The sequence below is a fragment of the Sparus aurata genome, chromosome 13, assembly GCF_900880675.1.
Source record: "Sparus aurata chromosome 13, fSpaAur1.1, whole genome shotgun sequence".
NCBI classification, from domain to species: Eukaryota; Metazoa; Chordata; class Actinopteri; order Spariformes; family Sparidae; genus Sparus; species Sparus aurata.
The window spans coordinates 30027551-30051824 of record NC_044199.1 but is presented as its reverse complement, the minus strand read 5'-3'; the positions used below and the strand labels follow the sequence as shown (position 1 = coordinate 30051824).

Sequence of the window (24274 nt, the reverse complement as noted above, 5' to 3'; positions counted from 1 at the left end):
CCCCCTGTTCTTTCATCCGTTTTTATCTACGTGATATCTCCTGTTTCTCTGACTCACTCTGTACCGAGTGATACACTGCCAACGATACGATACATTAAAGATTCATATAAAACAACCACCGATAAGATACGATACGATTCTCCCACCTACTGTGATACAGTGCGATACGATGCGATGCAGAAGAATATTGTACAATGGAATACAAAGTGGTGCAGATAGTTCATGTTCATTCTTTATTTCTACAGTGTGCTTCACACTTTCAACAGGGACAATGGGAAACTAAACTCTAAGCAGTGGTGCCTTTTGGCAGATTGTACAGATTGACACACATGTTGTCACTGCCCCAACTTGTTTGAAATGGGTCCATATCTCCAACTTTCCTCCTCCTTTTTTTCTTTACATCTTTAAGCTCCATGTTGCACTTAAGCTACACAATCAGTGATGCAAGTAACGTGTTACCTTAATCTGACCACTACAAGTAATCTAAAGTGTTGATATTTCCAAACCAGTAATCAGATTGAAGTACTTATTCAAGTCACTGTGCCTTACTATTATTTTTGTCACTTTCCTTCGTAAAAATATATATATTTTTTGCTTTTTTCTTGCGTCTCGGTGAGTGACGTCATGTATGCGAAAAGTCACGTTTTCAGCATGAGGACAACTCACGTGTAACCACGCAGCGACACAAACACTAACATTGTGTTAGCAGCAGTACCTCCGCTGGTGCTAACCACTGGAGCCGAAGGACCTTTGTCACACATTAACGCCATGTCGCCGCTTCAGGTGAGAGCTTAGATTGGTTGTGCTCCATGTGTTTAATCGCTGCACGGCACATTTTACAGATGGCATTTCTCAAGCTGACCATCTCTTTTATAAAAGCCGAAGTGTCCACACACACCAGACTTGTGAGTGACCGGTGAGTGTATCTCTTCCTCATCCATGCTTACTTTCTCTCTGACCGGCTCTGATTTCCAGCCTGCTGTTTGGTGCTCTGCTCACCCCGCCTCCAACTTGCGTGAGACGAAACTCTGGCTGAATTGGCCGATCGCGGCCGTGGTGATGAGAACGGAAACAAGCACTTGGTCCTACTTCTAAATTAGTTTAAGTATAGATACGAGTCGGATTTTATCGATGCAGAGATTTTATACACGATACATCTCGAGTTCATCCGGATTTTTTAACCGATGCACACTTCTGTCATCGATGCAACCACATCGTAAATGTTCATACGGATGCACCGATACGAATCGGTGAATCTCACCATCCCTAATATGGGGCTTTGTGATGCGTCTTTACGCGTTACGCAGTGGCTGGGCGTGGAGCATTACAGATTCGTTATTGGAGTAGGTGTGGTTAAGGTTAGGGTTACGGACCCAGTGAGGCATGGACTACATCCTGCTTCGCATTTAACCCACTAGCCAAAGCCTATACAATATAGAAAGGTAGTTACGTATTTTAACTCTAGATTCTATTAGTATAGGCGCAGCCCTTTAAGCTCTGGGCCTCACCAGCTCCTTGAATGGCTGAAGAACAAGCTGTTTAGAGGATCAGATTGCCTGGTCTCACCCCACACAGTAGGTGGGCGTGGAATAAAATGTTTTCAGTAGCCCTTTTTACACAGCGTCTCCGCATTTTCTCCGGAGCGGTCGTTCGCCAATTCTCCGCCGGTGGTGATTCACACAGCCGGCGCTGCGGCTCCTAAAGAGGCATGACGGTACGCGTCATGTTGATGACGTCGGTGTTTCCCAGGTGTTCCCCCTGTCCGGACAGTTTATAATCATGTGGATGTTGTTATAATGTGTAGTGATTGCGATACTGATCCACCAAACATCCTGGAAAGTGAGGAAGTTACGTTTTTCGCACAAAATTACATAATTATATAATCACCATCAGTAAACAGGACGCTGTCTGACTCCCTCACTCGCGGGGAAGCTGTTTTCTGGAGGACAGTTCACTGAAGTCTCGGTCAGGAGGGCTGATGGTCGCGGTGATTTATTTTCATCACGGACACTTGTTTTTGCGCTGTTTTTCGGGCAGAAATGTGAGGAAGAGTCGGGAGGACAGGCGGAGGACGGACGCTTCTCCGCATAAAGCTGTGGTATTTGTTTTCCTCATATAAGTTGCCGAAGACAGTTACAAATTTACTTTTGTTCGGTCCTGTAACGTTGCTTTGTGGGACATTTCTCTGTATTTAGTTGAGTGAAGGACCTGTGTAGTTATCAGACTGGTCAGACCGACACGCCCTCGCTTCGCAACTCCGGATTATCTGTGCACACTGGGAAGGGCTCACCAATAATGCGGCCCTGATACTACCTCCAGAGGCGGATCAACGCCGAAACGAAATTTCCCCCCTCTCCGCATCTGAAACTTTCACACAGAGGAGGGTGCGGAGAATTGGCGCAGGATCCCCGCATGCAAACAGCAGTGTGAAAGAGCCTAATGCTGCACGTTAAGGACAAACCCACTAGCGATACGTACGTTACAATACGTAACTCTTATTTGCGGGTCAGGAAAAGAGAATCTGATCCTGAATATCAGAGTGAGCCTTGTCACCTATAGACTTAGCAGTTGTTAGTCACACCCCACTGAACCCCTCTTAAATCTTTTGTGTGGGACTTCATTTAAAACAAGACTTTGTATATTTTGTTAATTTGTCTCAATTTAAATAATGTTGTAATTCTATTTTCTACTTCGTTTTTGTTGCAAAATTAAAATATTTAGGGTTTAAATATCATTTGTTTCCATTTTTCATGTGTGACTCTTATTTAACACTGGCCTCACCTTGGCCCCCGCGGTGAAGTTTGTCTAGAATCGCCACTGAGCAGGAAGTGGGTATATTTATAAACGTTACAGTATAAAAGTGCAGGGAAATAAATAGTGGCGCCCATTACCTTGTTTTGTAGAAAAAAAGCATCTGGAGGTTGAACGTTTAATAAAGTGAATTCTGACAGTTTGAAACGCAGCTTTAGAGATTGATGAATATCGATCTTGAGCTCTGATTATAGATCAACATGTCAAAGATCAAATACTTTGTTTCACTGACCTTCACAAGATTGAGTATTGTTTTCTGTTATAAAACCAATTTCACACTAGGAATCTGTCTTTAGTTTCAGGTGAGTGGCTCTTAAAAGAGCCGTTGGGTTTGAAGTCGGAACGAGGTCTTTACTTCGCCTTGGCGGCCTTCTCGGTCTTCTTGGGCAGCAGGACTGCCTGGATGTTGGGCAGCACGCCTCCCTGAGCGATGGTCACCTTACCGAGCAGCTTGTTCAGCTCCTCGTCGTTGCGGACCGCCAGCTGCAGGTGACGGGGGATGATTCTGGTCTTCTTGTTATCGCGGGCAGCGTTTCCAGCCAGCTCCAGGATCTCAGCGGTCAGGTACTCCAGCACGGCCGCCAGGTAGACGGGGGCGCCGGCACCGACACGCTCAGCATAGTTGCCTTTCCTCAAGAGCCTGTGAACACGACCGACTGGGAACTGAAGCCCGGCACGAGAAGAGCGAGTCTTCGCCTTTGCTCTGACCTTCGCGCCTTTACCGCCGCGTGCAGACATGTTGCGTATCTTCTGTTTCCTTGATTTTGAAGAATAAATACGCTACATTGTAGCCGACTGCCTCTATATATAGCACCCCTGCTGTTCGTTCATTGGCCCGAGTGAGTGCAGGTATCATCGTCCAATCAGAAAAGTTGTCGTTTTAAGTTTCGGTTTTGACGAAAGCACCTACGCTTTGTGCTGAACAGACCTTTCAGAATAAAACATGACACGTCGAAGTTTAACTTATACACTAATCTGCCCCTCTAAACAATATTCTTCTTAAATACAACGATGATATAATGACAGTTCAACTTTTTCTATTTCCCGAAACTCAAGTAGACTGAAACTTCTTCTATCGACTGAACATTTCTAAAATAATTGTATTTAGGACACCACAGCTCCTCGTGAGAGGCTTGCGTCACACAGGTAAAGTCCTGCTGAAGGCTGCGTCCAGGTACTAATAGAAAATTCCGCTTTCATATATCATGTTGGATGATCTAACCAGAAGCCAGTTTTTGTATCGTTTTATTTTGAAAAGAAAACAGCATAGGTAAAGGATTCTTAAACTACACACAGGAACACTCGTACATTTTTGTACATTAATCTATCTCTCTTAAATCTTTGCTGTTGATGTCCGTAAAGGTGCGTGTCTAACGTTGCACCTTTGTGGGTGCAGAGGTTTTAGTGGTCGTGCAGTTTTTGTCTCCTCATGAGAGGCTGCTGCGCCTCAAACACACCAGTAAACTCCCCCTGAGGGACGCTTTCAGGCACGCATCGGAAATTCCGCTCTTAATAAAAATAAGAGGAGTTTACTCGGTCTGTTCAGAAAGCATGGCGAAGCTATGTGTAAATGATGTTTAAGCATGTATTTGCTATGTTTGGAAAATAAAGATTGTTTCCGCCCGGTCTCGAACCGGGGACCTTTCGCGTGTTAGGCGAACGTGATAACCACTACACTACGGAAACTGCGTACGTACATTTCGTACGCACTAATTTCAATACTTCTCAGCTGAATCGTACACGTTTCATTTAACGTTGGATTGTTTGGACACTTAAAATGTCCTTTTACTGTGGAGGCTTTTAAATTCTGAACTGTTTTTTGTTTTATTGACTGTTGTTGATAACAATGAAACCATAACAGCGGTTAAAAACTCCAAAGCATCAATTTAATTAATGTTGTGGAGACGCAGGGTTTTGAAAAACCTTTCATTTCATTCAACATGTCTCAAAATATCCTTGACAGTTTATATAAACTGCACAAAACCAAATGAATATGTATGTCTGCAGTAAATACTCTGGATCAAGGGCCTGAATGTTTCCCCGAGTTAAATACTGAAAATATGACATCCCTTTTAAAAAGAAGATACACAATATAACAGGTAGATGTGATGCTGTCGTACCAGGTACGCTACACTTGGGAGGAATAAAGGGAAAAACCTAGGTTTACTGGGTCATTTTGCACCATAATCAGGTGTCCGATGTGATGTAGTACGCAGCTTTCACCACTAGATGTCAGTCAGATACAGTCAGTGAGCAGTGAACGCTTGTGACAAGTCCAGGCAAAGGATTGTTAAACTGCACACAGGTACACTCGTACATATTGTAGATTAGTCTGCCTTTCTTAACTATTTGCTTTATATGTCCGTGTATCTAACGTTACTCCTGAACAGTGATAAACCACTCTACACCTGGATGGGTGAAGAGGTAGGTGAAGCATGCGGTCGTGTAGTTTGAGGACAGTGTCTACTCATGCTGCGCTTCAACACACAGGTAAACTCTCCCTGAGGGATGCTTTCAGGTACGCATCGGAAATTTGGCTATTTTAAATAACCACAATAAAAGATCAGTGTAGTCTGTATGTACAGGAAGCGTGAGGAAGGTATGTGTAGATCATGTATAAGCATTAATCGTTTGTGTATGGAAAATAAAGATTGTTTCCGCCCGGTCTCGAACCGGGGACCTTTCGCGTGTTAGGCGAACGTGATAACCACTACACTACGGAAACTGTATGCATGTTGCGTTCAAGTACATACTAAAATCGGAAATGTCCAGTCGTCTGATAGCATTACAGTACAGAAGGCATGAATGCATTTTGTGTATTGTGTAAATATTATTTGGATGTATCGACTTGTTGAAAGTTTAAGCTGTTTCCGTACGATTTCGAACCGGATATCACTTCTGTACTAACAAGTTATGACTTAAAAACCTGAACTGCAATATCCTCTTTGTCCATAATGATCAGGAAATGACCCAAAGCGCTTTCACTAGGGCTTACTTTTACTGCAGTACATTTATTTATTGCTCTTATTCTGTGATAAAGCATGGTTTGATTGAATAGCCGACCTCTTCAAAGCTGTACTGGTTGATGATTAACAAAATCTACATCATGACTCTCATGTTGTGTCCTCCTGACAGCAGAGTTTTGGTCTGCATGTAATTCTGTGACTGAATTAAAGCAGACTAAGTTTTTTAATTCATATAATAATGTGTTTTAACAGAGTTCTCAGGTCTATCTGCGTTTTTCTGACATATACAGTCACAATTCACACCTTATATCATATAGTATGTCCAGCTTGTCTCAGCCGAATTATTATGTTCAATTGAAATGGAAGCTTTACAAGTCCAGCCATAAAAGTTAATGAATGCTTGATTGATGAATGATTCTGGAAAAAGGTGAAGTATACAACCATGAAATGCTTCTAAAAGTCCTGTGTAGCTCTCTGACTGACCTCCCCCTGCACAGGTAGTAGAAGTAGTAGTTTAACAATTCTGTTAATGAGAATAAAACAACCAACCAAAAGATGTAATTCAGTCATTATCTACTTGTTCCCATGGCTGATGTAGGACTCGTTTTAAAACATGACAGTAAAAGACAATACATTTTTTTATTTTTTGGGTGAACTTGTCCTTTAAGAAAACACTTCACTGATCCCTGGGGATGAATTCACCCAGTAGTGTGTAAGTTAAACTTTCCAAACTGTAACATGAAAGTGATTAACACATTAATGCATGAATAATTTCCATCCATTAATCTCACATATGTATTATTCTGAAATGAGCCATTCTGCTTCAGGAGTATTTTAACTTTTCGTACTGAAAGTATATTTCGATTAATTCTTATAATGTTTGAATAATTTTCTCTTTTAACAGGGTGTCTTGTGAATTTCATCATTTTGAGTCTAATTTGCCATCTTCCTTTCCTCCTTCCTGGCCTGTTTCCCTTCTTCCTACCTCGTTTACTGTCTTTATTCAAGGCTTTTTGTGTGGCGACAGTGTCTGACCCACCTTATCTCAGCTACCTGGCATCAGCACCTCAATGATTAATGAACGTCTGAAGCACATTCCTGCATATCTATGTGTTGTAACTTGTGCCATATGTCAGGCTGTCTCGGTGCAAGGCAGCAGTGAAAATGATGTATAAAAGTGGGCGGGACATTTAATGTTATGTTATAGTATGTTATAGTAACATACATACAAACAGAGATAAACATTCATTAAAAAATTTTGACCCAACACTATATTGTTAGTACGGATTCACAATCATATAAAAGTTTTCTGAGGAAAAACTACATTCAGGTTTTACTGGATTTTTGAATAAGGTGACAGTAATATTTCAAGTTTTAAATCAGCTCAGATAGTCTTTGATTTAGTCTGTTAAATGTTAGTCATGTCGTCAGAATATGGTAGAATATGGCATGGTACATATCCGCAAACCATGGATACGTTTAGTTTAAGTTTCAGACCAACACAGTTGTCATTTTCAAGCCAACGATGTGCGTATAGCAAAGGTACTGTGCACCCCTGGGCGTGTTAAACGGTTTCAGTAATGTTGCATGCAAAACACTAAAAGCTGTCGTGAGAAACTTGACAGAGGGAAATTTGAGCTTCGCTGCATCAATCAGGTCTTTGTGTGAGCTTCTGTTGTGTAGAGAACGCACATTAATTCACATGAATGCTGACTGAACTGACGCACAGCAGCGCTCCTCCTCCTCCTCCTCCTCCTCCTCCTCAGCTGAATATCAGTGTATGTCTTCCTAAGCAGTGAAACATTTGTAGATTGGACCAATGACAGCGGTGCTGAGGGTCCAGCAGGCCGAGGACCATCAAGTCTCTGAGTGAAGACAAGTGCCACCATGTTATATCAGCTCTCCAGGTCCTGGTGCACGTGGCTCTTACAGCGAATGGGAGATGTCGCCTGATCGGTTTAATTAATGTTACACCCAATGACTTATTCAGAGCCCAACTACAACCCCTCACTTTGCTGTTGGACAGCTGGACACACCCTTAACGTACTAGCCATAGATCATTTAAATAAGGCCCTATGTGTCTGATATTGTTTCCCACAACGTACTTTGCCGATTGGAAGAAGAAGAAGAAGAAGCAATTGGTATGATTTAGCAATAGTTAAGCTACCAGCAAAGTAAATGCATCCATATACTGTACTGGCTACTCAGGAAGATGTTTTAGTCGAAGCTCCCCGTCTGTTGTACACGGAGCGACTAGGCAACTGAAGGGAAAGTGATGTATTGTTTTCCAGCTGGCGTCACCAGGAGGGCCTCTCCGTTCTTCGTCTCATCTGTCACCAGCTCGAGGATGTGCTGCGCTACCTCAGATACACTGAAAATAAAAAGGGGAGCAGTGACTCCAATGACTATACATACGCATAGTAGCATTATACATGGTCATGATCATGTAGTCCTACTTTATCGCAGTAAATGGAACTCATGTAAACCTGCCGTAGACAACAAAAAAAAAGATTTATGGCACAGAATGTTTATTTGAGGCGAGGACTCACGTTATCGTCCCAAGCTTCTCCACCAGTTGTACGGTTGCGTCAGCCAGGTGGGAGTGTTGTGCCAGTCGAGCAGGGATTTCAGTGAAGAGTTCAGTTTGGACAAAGCCCGGACAAAGGGTGTTCACGCGTATGCCGTAGCCAGAGAGGGCTGAGTTAGCCTGGTAACATATTAAGCAGACTTACCGTCAAGCTCCGGCTGCTCAGAGGGTACAATGCATCTATCTGTCACACTCCTGAGCTATGATGTACTACACATGCCAAACCAGAACACAGTGGGTTATTGGAGTTCATAATGATTTACTGGAACTAGCTTACAGGAAAGATTACATGTGTCTCTGTACAATTTAATTAAAGGAGACTGAAGGATGGCACTAAACGAAAAGCATAATATGTCTCCTTTAACACCTCGTTTCTATTTGTCCGCTGCACACAGATGTTTGCTTGATCTTCCTGAACTTCATCTTAAGAGAAAACCTTCCTCACCGCCATGGCTCGGGTGAAGCCCACCACTCCGTGCTTGGTGGCTGTATAGACGGGACAGCTTGGTAGAGGACCGAGACCTGTAAGGATGTTGAGTCATGCCAGTGAATATGAGGGTTATCAAAACACAACCTTCTTGTTTTTTTTCCCGGCAGATGTGTTAATGGCTGAGGTAATGTTTTAAAGATTTACGCAAACATAGATGTGTAGTCAGGTTAACCGGTTTCCTTCCTTATTCTCTGACGTATCATCGGATGCTTCCCTGGAAGTTATAGCGACGGGTGACCAAATGAAAAGTACAGTTGCCTTTGAGTAGAATTAGGAGTATTCTAGGTTTAAATACTGTCGAAAACATTTTGGGATCACGTAAGCACACAACTCAACAAACTGTATGACTTAATAACAAAGGTCTTATTGTACAAACATAGGAAATCTGTCCAATTATTTCACATGTGCCAAATGAGACGATGGGATGGGCTTAGTAGAGACCTGCAACAGCCACAATTACTAGATTTTTTTTTTTCTTTTGTCAGAGCATTTCAATCAGTCTTTACCTGCCATGGATGCTGTGTTGATGATGACCCCTCCCCGACCTCCTTTCAACTTGTTCATGTGCTCAAAAGCCAGGTAAGTCCCCCTGATGACACCCATCTACAACATGAAACATTTGTCAGCAGAAATAAAGTTTTCTGTCAGTGAATACGTACTGGCGGCTCTCTGCGTACCAAGTTTACCGCTGCTGAAAAGAAAGAAAACGTAAATGTGTCAGTTAATGGTCGCACAAACGGTATTTAATGAAAAAGAAAGCATTGCATCATATTACATGCAGAGCCCAGAACAGGAAGGCTCTACAGCTGGTGGTTAAAACCACCCAGAACAGGTTGGCAACCAAAGCATCGGTGATATCGGTGAAGTTAAGATATCGGCACACAGAGCCCAAAGGATACAAGAAGACGACGCCCACCCCCGCCACAGTGTTCACCCTGCTGCCGTCTGACACCAGATACAGAAGTATCTTATAAAGGAACCCAATCACAGTGTCATTTCGCAGCCCCGGTGTCGTAAATGATGAATTAATTGGCTTTGAATCATGAATGCTGTGTAATTTCCCTCGTGGGAGTGTTGCAGCCATGCACAAGTAATTGGCTTAATCCCAACCAGATGCAGTCTGTAGTTTGTTTTCTACTCCTTACCAGGTTTATGGCGACAGTTTTCTCCCACAGACCCTCGTTCAAGATGCCAGCATTGTTGCACAGGATGTCTATCCCTCCAAATGTTTCTGTGGTTTTCTCAAAGGCAGCTTGAGAGAAGGAAGACAGTTGGGAAACATTATTTCGTGTGGCATCATTCACCGGAGAGCTGTAACCGTTTGTCAGTTAATCCTTATCTCTTAGAAAACAGTTGGGAAATCATCTTCAGTTTATGTTAAGGCTGAAAGTTCCTTTTTCGTGTCTTTTTTTCAGCAATCAAGCTCAAGTTTTTTGGAATGTAATAAAACTGTAATGTTATGCTGACGACGCAACACTATACGTACACCAAACTGTACTGGCCATTTGACAAGTTCCTATACGGGGTGTCTTGTTCTGACTCATGCCTGTCTTAAATTAATCCTCACTTCAATGCATGAATCAGTGCGCGGTCAAAAACTTTTATCAACTAGTTCCTCCACCACCTTCTATCAACAACCATCCTACTTTGTCCTACCTTTTGGCACAAGCCCAGCAACCTATTTTATGGCAACATCACCTTTCGCAAACTTCTTCAATGGTCTGTGTTTAACAAACAGCAGAATAGAAAACATTTGAATAACGTCATATGAATAATGTCATAACATATTACGAAACACCCTGTCCTGAGGCCATATACAGGGGCTGAGCGCGTTGTCTCTTATTTGTGTGGAATAAATGCCATGCCATCAGCTTAGTTCAAAAACCTTGAGATCACAAAGCCTCCTGGTAAACATTTGCTGTCTGGCTGCAAAACAAAATCAACAATAGCAGCTCTGCAAGTTGTTACCTTTGAACTGCTCCTCTGATTGAACGTCAGCCTTACAGAACAGCGTTCTCCCCTGCCCGTACTGTTTCTCCAAGGCTTCCATTAGAGTCTTTCCTTCACTTTCATTCACATCCAGGAGGGCTACCTGTACAGAAGGACCATCAGATGTAAACTCAGCTGCCAGTTTATCAGGTACCAATACTTATTGCAGTTCACCACAGCAGTCAGCATCTCTGCCATGGACAATGTGTGTTTCAGCACCCAAAAAACAAATTGTATCATAATTTTGAGGAGCTACCGGCCGCTGCATTTTTAGTCAAACACCAGAGTAACATGTAACTGCTGCAAACTGCAGATGCTGTTAGCTAGATAGCTTAATTAGCCATGCAGCTAGTGGTCCGGACTGGTAGCTCAGAGCACCGGGGGAAGTGTTGGTGTTGGCTAGCTGGTTGACATGCTAAACACGCGTTGCAATATAATAAGTAGACGTCATAACAATTCAACTGTTTGCAATGGCGGCACATTAAAGTGCAGTGGACATCACCTCCCCAAAATAATGCTACATTTTGTGTCATTTTTTCAGGGTTTTCAGAAATAACTGTCATCATCATTGGAGAAGAAAGAAAGTGTGTTAGACTAGAGACTAAGAGCTGCCAACCTGAGTGGCTGAACCACCCCAGGGAGGAAGAGAGTCGGAGTAGCAGCCATGCTAATCCAACTGAGTTTAATGCTGCTCCTGGCTGTGTGGTCACAGGAAAAGGAAATAGACAAAATGGGACTAATAACATGAAATCAAAAATGAATAACATCTCGGATCAAGCTGTTGCACTCAGCGCGCGAAACTTGTTCTGAGCCGACAGGGCGCAGGACGACAGCAGGACGAGGCGAGGTGGACTCTGCGCTTGTAACACCGATGCTTGGCGCTCACACAGTCAGCGGTGACGGACATTGTTTCCCAGAGCTCTAACTTTCGAAGTCACCAACCACATTATCATCACATCCACATTTTGTGTTTATTAGAGCTGGTAAATAAGGTTCCTTTTAAGGATTCATTATGAGTCACTTACTAAATTGGTTGTATGAGTCACTTGAGTCACTTGAGTCAGTATTGCATAATCACCATGGAAACTCAGTCCTAGCCACCACTAACCACTAACATAACAGGAAGTTCTGTGGATTCACTCGTTGCAGACACTCGTTACGGCTCTGTGTGACGCTACTTATCATTTCTTATATTATCATATTATATAATTTTAGATTTGATTATAGTAGGACTCAAGTGATTCTAGTTAATGATACTAAAGAATCGCGACTCACTCAAGACCCGGGTTAAAGATTCACGATTCCTCTAGCGTTTCTGTATATTTCTATGTTAGTAAATGTATACATGTTCTGTAATTTGAGTAGCATGAAGGACTTTGTGTACCTTCAGTTGTTGTATGACTTCCTCCAAAATACTAAAATATTGAACCTTTAACTTTTAAAAAAAAAAAAAAAAGGGAAGTGTCTCTTTAATTATCACAGTGCCTCTTTAACTAAAGCTGCAGACTGATATCTGTTATCTCACACCATCTCTGAAATGCCACATACTGATATCCTCCACCTTTTACAGACAGGCGTGACATTTAAATAGACACAGTCAACCTTCTTTTAAGTTCAGTCAACTATTGTTACAATGTGGAAACTATAAAGAATAAGACATGCAGAACTACATTGTGAAAACCTTAATTTTAGAGAACAATGGCAGATTTTTCTTTTTTTTTTTTATTATTGTACTTTTTGTGAGAAAATTTAAATGTGTGGACTGCGCTTCACTTGACAAGAGAGGAGAACAACCGACAACACAGCTGTAAAAAAAAAAAAGTACAGTGTGGTGGAGTGAGAAGTGGGAAGTGCAATATTTGCTAAAAAATTTAGTGAAGTGAAAGCAGCCATAAATAGAGAGCAGTCTGTGAGTTGAGTACAGTAGCCTGCTATAGTCAATCCACTACTTGTTATCTGTCTACACACTGTTGCATTGCATGAACTTCAGCTGATGTCCTAACTATGGCACCGAAAGCGGGGCAGAACTTTACCTTGGCACCGTTTTGCAGGAGAACCTCTGTCATCGCTCTTCCTATTCCCATCACTGCTCCGGTCACCACCGCGGTTTTCCCACTCAAAGCCATGTCTGCTGTCCGGTCAGAGGATGTTGACGGATGCCGGCAAGAAGATTCAAATGATGGATCCAGAGAAGTCTGACGGCTACGAGACTGACCCCGCCCGCCAGGAAAGTCTACCGCCCGTGTCTCAACATGCGGAAAAAGGAGGTCAAGTCTGAGATTCAGGTTTGACCGCATTCAGCTTGGACTTCCCCAAGAAACAGTTTTGATGTTTCTTAAGAATTTCTTGGGGGAAATATGTGGAATAAAAGTCAGCGTGTTGAGACAAGCAGGAAATGTTTTTCCTCAGCTGGTGGACCAATGTGTTGTGAAATAACTCTGCCGTGAGCGAAACCAGATGTTTGTGTACAGTTCAAACATATACTGGAGCATTGCCAGACTGTAACCTGAGACTATATAAAATCAGCACGCCTATGGATGAACCTATAGAACCACACGCGACTTTGGCGGGGGGGGGGTGTCACACAAATATACGTTCAAAAACGTTGTGATTTAATATATTTTCCCTTCGCATCGCTTGTAAGCTTACGTTGTGAAATAGCTGACTACATTTTTTACTCCACTGAAACACCCTTTTCAATTCGGCATATGGTCCTTTACTCGACTTTTCTTTTTGATTAGAATATAAACGAACACCTCTTTTAGCCCACACCAAAACTCCCGGCCTAGAGGGTAAACGGGCCTTATGGTGGTTTATATGTACGCCGAATTTAAGAGTGATTCCCCACATCTCTAAGGGGCACTTCATTTTAATTTAAATACTTCGAATCTCTGTTTTTATACAAATTAGCAGAAAACTGGCACATCTTTTAAATGGAGTTTGGAACGACTACTGGAAACACATGCTGTTCTAGAGGTAGGGCTTTTTGAAACGTGAAAAAAATGCATATTGATAATGGCGAAATATTACATACACATTACTTATTATGAATTTGGACTTAATAGTGAATCCCTGAATATATATAAATTATTAATATAGGAAGACCACTTCTAAATATTATTTTACTCTATATATATATATATATATATATATATATATATCTATTCATTAGTTTTAATAGTTTGATTATATGGTTTCCTTTGTTTTATTTGTATCTTAATATTGTTTTCTCCTACTCAGCTCAGGCCCAATTGGGTTCTTACCATTATTGGTTTCTTGTTGTTTGTAAATATCTTGGTCAATGAAGCATTTTAAAGAAGAAAAAAGACGAAGAAGAAGAAGTAGGGTTTACACTTTGGCCACTAGATGGAGGTAAAGTGCTTTGGGACTGGGTCATTTCTGAGAACAACGTGTAGGCAACAAACTGGTCATTACAGCGTGGTTTCTGTTCTCTGGAGAGTTGAGTTTGACCAGCAGCTCCCTCAGCTTGTCTCAGGTCAGGTCTCAATCATGACAGCAGCGCCTTCTTTGACTGGGAGACAGATAACGACAGATAATGATGAGAGTTGTGAGCAGAGGGAGCTGGGTCTGATACTGACGACAGCTCTGGTTAGGTTGTAGGGGTTGTAGGTTGTAAGGGTTTTGAATTCAGTCATAGATGTAATGTATTGGTGGCAGCAACGGGCCGATAGTGCTTACAACTCATATGGGACTCATAATGAGGGGCCACAAAGGGACAGGGCTTAATTCAAATGGGTTATAAAGACAAACAAAAGGTTGCCTTCATAACTGCAGTGTTGGTCAAAAGGGCTGTTATATATGGAAGACTGAGACAGCCCAAATGAAACATTAATTAATTAATGAGTACAGATTTATTATCATTGTTACAAAAACAACAAAAGTCCGCAGCTGTCAGCTCTTCATTTTGCAGCATAAAAAACATAAGTAACAAATAAATATATTTAATAAATAATAATTAATATAATTAATAGATAAATGACTCAATAAATGAATTAACGGTGAAACTGTTCCCTCGTTGTGGTAGCACGTAAAGTCAATTAACCAATCGGCGAAAAACTGATGCCACGACACACTTACACATACAGCCCCCTGTTCTAGAGAGAAAATAATCAATAAACAAACGAAAAATTATTAAATAAAGTAAGTAAATAGGGTCATTGATGGAAAGGTAAACAAAACAGACTTAAACAGTAATAATAAATTCCTGCCCTATTTTATACAGAAGATCCAGAAAATGTCCAAAAAAAACATGAATTAATGTGAATAAATAAATGACTTGATAAATAAACTAATTCTGGCCATGAAACTGACCACCAGTGTGGTAGCAGGGCGTGTCAAGTCAATATTTTACTTATTACTTATTTACTTATTTTATTCAATATCAATAAACCGAAAAAGTTGACTCAATGACACACTGAGTAACAGCCACCTCATTTGTTTAATGAAGCTGAAATGCCTAAAAAAGAATGTAAACATAAAATACATCAATAAATAAGTTTGGGGGAATGAATTAATTCTGTACACTTTAAGTAAAATGCGGTAACCCTTTCAAAAAGTAGTGGTGACACAACTATCTCCTAAACAAGTGGATTGTGTTTATATATGTTGGTCAGTAATATCTGGAAAATTGTCCTTGTGTTGTGTGTTTGTATCTAGTCTTTTTCTTTGTGATTAATATCTAAAGAAAAACCCTGAAATAACAAAACATAAATACATAAAAAGAGAAATGAATACAAAGGTAAGTGAACAAAGAGGCAATTTAGAACATAAATACCAATTTATGTGTATTTTTTTTTATATTTATTGGTATGTTTATTCATGTGTGCCAGATGAAGTGCTAACAGTGAGTCACTGTTGTAGGGGAACCAGTGATGTGTGCGTGTTTCAGGATGTCTATTGCTTAAAGCGTTTTTGATCAGCATAGTTGGCATGACTGTGCATGCGGCTGCTACTGTAAAACTCTCAGCGGCAACTACTTTACGTCTGTCACAACCACAAGAAATGTGCCAGAAAAACTGTTGCAGAGGAGGCGGAAAAAAAAAGCAGAGCTGGTGCTCTTTTTGTTGAGCCTGTTCAAGGTCAGAAATCAACCGGATGTGATGAAGCTCTGCAAAGAAATGTGACTTTTGACAAGAATCACTTTGTTGGTTAACAATAAATCAATAAATATGTTTTGTTGGAAGTTTTCAGGCTTTGTCTTCTCTACGTTTCTAAAAAACACAGATACGTTCGCATTTCTACATGTCACATCATGTTCGCAGCACTTGTTTGTAACCTGATTTTCCTATCATGAGGAGGAGGATGATGGTGAAGTTGCAGGAGGAGGCTGCCAAACCACTGACCACAGTTTGAGACGTTTGAAAGTGTTAAGCAACAGGAGAAGCTGTGTTTGTGCCAACCAAAACAGACACTTTAGAGACAAAACATGATATTTTCCATATCTTAACCAAGTGTTTTTTGTGCCTAAACCTAACTGGAATATAAGCACAGCGCTGACACAAGATACAATTGAAAATTGAACCTTAAGAAACGTTAAGTTGCATCATAAAGAATTTGAACTTCTAATATTTATCCTGGCAATTGGTTTGCATCAAGGAAATAGTAAAAGGAAAAAAACACAATAAGTGACTAGTAAATCTACAACAAAAAAAGTGTAGAAAATAAAACAAGAATTTAAAGTTTACATTACAAGTAACAATTTAAAAGTAGCACTTTATTTTAAATGATATGTTAATACTGAAATGTTCCTGATGTAGAGAAAAGATGATTTGTGGATACAACTACAGGATGGAAAATTATTAGTTGCAATATAATAAGCATATATGAAAATCAAGAACCAGGCGAGATTTAAAAAATGAATGGTACATGCAACACATTGTATATGTTAATGAAGGACAGTGATGCTGGTCTAATCATCATTCAATTAAACAGAGTAATTCAAATATATATTTAATATATCAGTTGATCATCTAAAAATACAATGTTTTGTTTCCACAGTGACGTCATTTCTGGGTGCAACATTAACAGGTGGTCAAGTCAGGTCCCCCCAAAAAGAAAAGGCAGAATTAATGTTTAAGAATGATAAAAGAGCGCAATTAAACACATTACAGCTTCTGTTGAACAGGCAGGAGAAAAGTCTGTCTGCGTCTGTCTGTTTGTGGATATTTGGTGCAAACCTGAATTATGAACATATTGTCTGTGGAGACAGTGATGTGTCTTTACTGTATAATAATATAACATCTGTAGCTATGTAAAAAAATAAATCAATTTGTCTCCCTGAAGACAAAAATGTAGGTGAGGTTTAGGTTTAGTGATTGTGATTTTTGTGAGAAAGATGAATTATTACATGATGATTTAAGAGCTACACTTTCCTGTAAAATGTCCTTTAGATGTAAAATTAAAATGAATATATATCATTTCACAACATACTTTATAGAGATTGGAAAAGAAGACACAGGTCTTGTCCTACAAGGCTGGGAACTTGCGTGTGCACGACACCACGTTCTTATTCTTCTGTCACATTCACCAGAAGTCAGTGTGAAGAAGAACGAATGACTGGAGCGTGTCTCGTGGTGCTGTGGAGACGTGTGCAGACCTGTAGGTGGCGCGTGGAGCTGCCACATGGAGGCGTATTGCCTTCTCACTGGGCTCATTACATCATAGTTCCTCTGATACAGAAACACATGGACACGGAGACGCTTTCCTTCAGCCCCGTTACATAGAAACCATCATGTTTTTGGTTGTTAACATCTTTTCTGTCATTCTTGATGATTAGTTTTAGTTTATTAGTTGTTTTTTTTCCCTTTTTAAAGACATGATTTGACCACTCCCACATGTTGTACCCAGTGATGATGTCATAATGCAGCAACTGAAGTATAGTAAATGATTCAGTTTTTTTTTTACTAAATAATGAATGAAGGTGTATATCATCATTATCACAATGTTAAAAGTCTCTGTTTTAGTTCCGCAACATTGTCTTTCCCTAATATATGTGTGCTTATGATACATTAATCTAAATTGTTAATCCTTTTGCCACTGATGTCATCCATCCTTTGTAAACGCTTAAACACAAAACATGTCATCCACTATAGATCACAAAAACAAATGAGGATAAGAAACATGAATAAAAATATGTGATTGTTATTGGAAAGATGACTAAAAGCCTAATTCTAATCAGCATCTTTTGACCGGAACCATCATAAATGTGGGGAGTCTGGGCCGTGACTCACATTTTGAAGCTGTTTTACATTCAGTGAGGCAGACAGTCGGCTCACATCCAATCATTTTAAGTGAAATATACGTCAGAAACTCATTTCACTCATCTGAGCTTTTTCGGTTCACCTTAAACCAGCTCTGAAACACGGGCCTGGGAGATGAATCACAGATGTAAAGTATGGAATTATAAATAAACTCTTGCACATTTTAACGGGCTACACTGCGTAACAACAGCTCCGAGGCTTTATGAATCAAACTGATATCAATGGTTATGAAAAAAGTCTCTCCTTCCAACTCTGTGCACTCACAAACCGGGTCCACAAAGGCCCCCCGAGCTCGTCTTGCTTACTGGGCAAATCCACCATTTAACGGCTTTCAACTGTGATTTGCTGACCAGCTGCTGACTTGTGTTTTCATCCCAGTGGCCCATTGCCATTTCACTGGTGATTACACTGCTAAAGAGCTCCAGAGAGCTGGACAATGCCAGAGAGCTTTACATGTCACCAGTGTCATCGCTCGCAATGAATAGGTCGCCGCCATTGAACTAAATATCAGCCTGTTTACAGTGAGGGGCCTCCATGGGCGGGCGGGCGGGAGGAGGGGGAGCGAGTGTGTCTACATGTCGGTACCTACAGCGGACTGTGGCTGTGAATGCAGAGGGTTCGGTGTGTGTAGGCACGGAGATTATGTGGTCTGAGGGTGTGTGACAACTTAAAGCAGGGTGTTACACCTCAGCGCTCAGACAATCGGAGCTGTTTGTGGGAGTTTTATTCTCCAAAACAAACTGTGGTGCGAACAAACGTGCGAGACTATGAGTCAAGTAACAGATGCACGGCAGACAATGTGTCGTCCGTCATCAGGCCACAACCACTATTGTGCTGCTGCAGGGCTTCACACAGAGTGCATCAATGTCTGTGTAAATACAGGTAATAACAGAGGTCACACGAGTCACTTAAATCTATGATTGGCTGTGTTTTCCTTCTGGAACGGGGTTGCCCAGCGCCCCAAGTGGGCCGGCCATAAGTTTTTATTTGGCCCATCAGACACTGTTCTTCTCAACTTCGATCAGGAAAGCATTTTTAATACAGTCATGTTGGTGTTTGTGCCAAAATGTTGTCACCATTAGAAATAAACTCAGGTGATCTCAAGGTAACCAGGGGGGGTTTGTTTTGACTGTGTTGGCCCTCGGTCTCCTTCCACGCACCTGTTAATCCACAGGTGTGGGAGACTTTTGCACACTGAAAGTTATATAAGAAATTGAAATAATGTTTGTGCCGTTTTATTTTTGTGTGGTATAAAAATGCATTTTTAATATTGATAATCTGAGCAGGTTTGGGCCAGAGAGCCAGTTAGAGAGGAGTAGAGCTTATGAGTTGATTCGTTGATCTCAACAAGATTAATCACCAGCTATTTTGAAAATGAATTTATCATTTCAGTTATTTTTTCAAGCAAAGATGTCAAGCATACAGTATGCTGGTTTCCAGTGACTTAAATGTGAGGATTTGCTGCTTTTCTTTGTTATGAGTGTAAATAAGGAGTGTTTGGGTTTTGGACTGTTGGTTGGCCAAAAGAAACGATTTGCAGGCGTCACTTCGCAGACGTTTTACAGACTAAAACGACTAATCGATAATTAAAATCATCATTAGTTGCAGCAGGGCTGAGTAATACATCGCAGAGAAAGTCAGTCAGTTAAGGGAGCTTGGGATCTCAATGCACATTACTATATGATAAGTGTTTTGCTTCTGGCCTGTGGCCCAAACATTACGTTTCAGGTTTGGCCTCCAAAGGAAAAAGTTTTGGCACCTTGATTCATGAATAAGAATTCGATCATGCAGCAAACTTATAAAATGGTTGAACTGCAGTAAACGTCCACATTCACACCGTGCGTTTCAAAATAGCACGCTGAAGTGAAAAACAACACACTGTGGCTTCACAGGGAGTTTGATTCTCAACTCGCTTCCCGGAGTCTCTGCTGGCCGCCTTGCTACCATGTAGTAAATTGAGTATTCATATGTATGTGTTGTTAGAATCAGTCAGATTGATCCCTCATTGAGGAAACCAGCGCAGTGTAAGTACGTGTGTGTTGTGTCAATGTTGTTATGAACAGGGCCAAACAGTAGCCCGGCCAGGACAAAGCAGAGAGACCGATGACATGGATGCAGAACAGAGGGATTAGAAGGTATTGTCACAGCTCGACTGACACTGATGCACCGTGACTTGTTGTTCATGTGCTACCAAAAACACACAAACAGCACGCCGTGACAACACATTTTCAACAGGTCACTGTCCAAACCTGGCCTCTAAAAACTGGAAATATTTGATAGTATAACAATGAAATGATAATATGATGTACTTTATACTAAACCACAATAGTCTTTACACATTTAGGGCAGGCACCTGTTGATTCTGCTCATTATTGTTGGTCATTGTTTCATGTTTGGTCCTTCTCCAGATCCCCATATCGACTCTCTCTGAGCCTGGCACCTTGGATACAGTGATTTGTTGGTTTGAGTCCTTCTTCACAGGGAAGTTGTTCAAAGTTGTATGATAAGAAGAGGTCTTAAAGCCTCATTTCCTGTTCACTGGGATGCCTCAAGGATCTGCATGTGGTCCCCTTCTCTTCTCAGTAAACACCACCTCCCTTAGTCCAGTTATCAGCTCACAACCTTTTCTAGTTCTGTTTCTATGCTGATGATACCCAACTCTATCCATGGATTCACCTGTGTTCCAGGTTTCAGGTCTGTAAAGGTAGAAAACCTGACGAATTGTTGTCATATTATCGCCTCCTGATTGAGCATTAACTAAAATGTCAATGGATAGTGAAAATCCAGACAATGGGCCATATTTCAACGTAAAACATTTTCAGTTAGCTTCCATTAGGCAACAGCTCACGTTAGCATTCAACATTTCTCATTGATGTTGTTAGACAATATGATATGAAAGGCATGAATTAACGTGTATCAAACTGTAATGTTAGCTAGGAATCTGTTAAAGCTAACATTAGCTGTTTACTAATGGAAGGTGTAATTACCAAATATGTTGAATTATGGTCTGATGTCCCACCAGTTTTTCACAATCCATCATCTTTTCAGTTGCAGATCAATCAGGAAGTGGTAGACTGATAACAATTTGTCAGATTCTCCACTTTTTAACGACATGAAACCCAGAACACAGCAGTGTGACATTATCCCAGCATTCAAGCCTCAACCCCAAGACTGATGTCAGAGGAAAATGGCCGCCATGTCAATATGGTCTATGGCATTAGTGTCGGATGAGGTTGAAGGTGCCACAAATGACTCTTTCCTCTAACCATACAGGTGAAGCAAACTCCCAATATCTGCTGTCGTTTCTTCCTTCCCAGATACAAACCTTAATCATCAATGTTCCAGATAAAGGCTGAAATCTACCAACATCTGTGTGGCACACCCTAACTTTCTATTTTGTTAATCTGTATCCAGGCAGGAAAAAACATTTGACTCTTTGCTTTACTCACCTGGAGGAGAGAAGGTCATGTGACTAAAATGTGAGTAACGGCCAGAGGAGGGCTGCAGGTTCAGTCATGTTTAACACACCCCATTCAGTTGTGGGGTTTTGATTCCTTCTAATGGGATTTTGGTGTTCAGAATGATATAGTCTTACTGCATTGCATTTTATTACATTATTTACTTTTTAGATGATTTGCAGATAAAAATATATATATATAAACTTAACAAATTCTCTTATGAATGCTGTAAAGTTTTTATTTTGACTTAAAGGTATAAGCATTCAATCACATGTTTCTCTGTAGATGTGGCCTCCCTGTCACTCAGTTTAATAATAGCATTTAGTCTTTTATAGACATCACGTACAGGCAGAATGCCAGTAGTAAACACAGCTGGTCTTATTTCTCATTGGACTCAAGACACAGTCCCGCCCATGAGAGTAGCACAGGTATGAGCAAAAGCTTGTGCAGGGTGTGTGTGAGTATGTGGTGGATGTGATTTCATGAGGAGTCCTCGACACGCCCGTCATTCAAACACCGAGGAATACCAGCTAATGCTGCACCCTTCCTGATAATGCAACCATTTGCAGCGTGCAGTGGGACGCTAGGGATGCGACACGGTCAGTACTGCCTGATGGCATATTTCAGGCTTTAGTCATGAACACTTGAGGAATCCTGCAGGCTGTGTTCGTAAACTCTGCAGAGAAGCTCCTGTGCTATTTGTCCAGATTCCTCAGGTCACAAGTTGTATATTTTTCACATGTCAGACTTTAGATTTGAGTCAGGATTGTGACGCAGTTCTGCTTTTACATGTATTTACACCGTTTGTTTATTGTATAATTCAGTTGAAAAGCACTCATTCAGACCAAATCGTTGTGGGCGTCGCAGCGAAAACACCAGTCCTCCCATTCTCGAGAACCAAGCTCTCGTCACAAACATCTGTTTCTGTGGCCACAAACACGGCTGGAAATTCTCAGAGTACTCCCTAAAAATATCCAGTAGACTTACTTAAGTAGGCCTTTAACATACTAATGCTAACGTTAATTTTACTAATGCTTGCTAACACCAGCCAACATTGACAATGCTAACACTTGCGGTGAACATTAATAACTGATCACTATATATATATATATATATATATATATATATATATATATATATATATATATATATAACAGTGATAACTGATGGAATATAAAGCTATTTAACACTTATTTTAGTTTAGTTTATACTCACAGCAGCTTTAACATCCACAGATAGTTTTGAAAAGCCGCCCTGAGGCCACACCAGCTCCTCTAGTATCCACTCCTCCAATCAGCATGTGTCACATGAATTAAAGACAATTAAGGTGGGTTTTAAAATGACATACCAATCAATACAGCGACCAAAGTAATCAGATGAATGAACATATCCAAAGAAACAACTGATATAAAAAGTTTCATCCTGAAGCAGGCTTGTCTCATCTGACAGAAGCATGAATGATGGCCGGTGTTCATACACGCAGCACAAATCCTGTAACCGTACATGTCATGCTAACATGATGAACGACTGTAGAGGTTTAAGAAACCTGTTCTTTAGTTTCCGCTTTAGAGATGTTATATCACATAATTTGTGTAGTTTATACAGTATTTATCATAGTTACATCTTGGTTTTATTATTTATTTGGTACATTGACACATTTGGTGATTTAAAGGAGGGAAAAATAATTTGATGTAATTGTACTGTGATGTCTAAATTAAATAGAATCCACTGTTGTGGTCATTAACATTGCCAGCACTGGCTAGTTAACATTAATGTTGCTAACACTAGCTAGTCGGACCCATAGTGTCAACATTTCACAACACACTCCAATCTTCTAGAGTTATTATGTCTGTACATTGTACATATTCTTTATACTTCATATCCGGGTCAATATTTTTCATTAAAATCACAAGCTTTTTAACTATGTCACTTAAAAAAACAAACCTATTAGACATATTCTGTTTTTTGTTTTTCACATTTAAAAAAAAATATTTACATTTCTCAACTTTTGCAGTACTTTCTATATGTTTTAAGTGTCACTTATATTTATCATTATGCACCAAAATGCCAGAGCTGTTAGGGTTAGAAGGTGAAGGTGAAATTTAAGTGACAATAAACCTGCTTCGTATTTAGCATATTTTTTACTGCTGGTTGGCCTGTTTGAGAGTATGACTTTTACTTTGACAGCTAGACTTTTACATTAAAAAAGTGTATATTTACACTGTGGTAATTCCAAAAGAGTACATTTCCTCAAGTACTTCACTTAAGGTGCTTTAGGTGTGTAATATCATTCTCTGCTATTTTTTTTTTTACTTCCAAATATTGTACTTTTACTCCTCCACCTTTATTTGATAACTTCAGTTACTAGTTACTTGCTGCATCAGAACCAAATTAGCTAATTTATAAATGTGTAATTCTATTAGTGATCTGATAAAAAAAAAACCACTGTAATAATCACAAAAACGCTGAAATAATAATCAGTAAGTCGATAATTGGTCAACCCATAGTATACAGTGTGTACATACCTGCAAATAAACTGTATGTATAATGTACTTTAACTTCTGCTTTTGAGACTTGAGTACAGTTAATATTAGACACTTCACTATTACCAAAGTCTGTTAAAGTTTACTGAAGTATGACTCTGAGTACTTTAAACAACACTGTAGTATTTCTACTTGTACTTGTGTAAACAA

The 24274-nt window shown here is 40.3% G+C and overlaps 2 protein-coding genes and 2 non-coding genes across 4 annotated transcripts; all 4 read right to left on the bottom strand.

Moving 5' to 3' along the window:
• Nucleotides 1-3114: 3114 nt before the first annotated feature.
• On the bottom strand, nt 3115-3636 carry LOC115593641 (histone H2A-like). Its single transcript, XM_030437223.1, has one exon. It carries the CDS (start codon nt 3547-3549, stop codon nt 3163-3165), a length of 387 nt encoding a protein of 128 aa, XP_030293083.1. The 5' UTR covers nt 3550-3636; the 3' UTR covers nt 3115-3162.
• Nucleotides 3637-4424: 788 nt separating this feature from the next.
• Nucleotides 4425-4497, bottom strand: trnav-aac (transfer RNA valine (anticodon AAC)). The gene has a single exon. It is a non-coding gene; the product is annotated as a tRNA-Val (tRNA).
• A 178-nt stretch (nt 4498-4675) lies between these two features.
• Nucleotides 4676-13215, bottom strand: LOC115594799 (15-hydroxyprostaglandin dehydrogenase [NAD(+)]). The gene is made up of 7 exons (XM_030439048.1): nt 12877-13215; nt 10823-10946; nt 10000-10106; nt 9361-9457; nt 8810-8886; nt 8327-8484; nt 4676-8148 (listed from the first exon to the last, which is right to left on the bottom strand). The coding sequence occupies exons 1-7, from the start codon at nt 13138-13140 to the stop codon at nt 8031-8033; spliced, it is 945 nt and encodes a 314-aa protein (XP_030294908.1). The 5' UTR covers nt 13141-13215; the 3' UTR covers nt 4676-8030.
• trnav-aac (transfer RNA valine (anticodon AAC)) lies at nt 5464-5536 on the bottom strand. Its single transcript has one exon. It is a non-coding gene; the product is annotated as a tRNA-Val (tRNA).
• Nucleotides 13216-24274: the final 11059 nt, after the last annotated feature.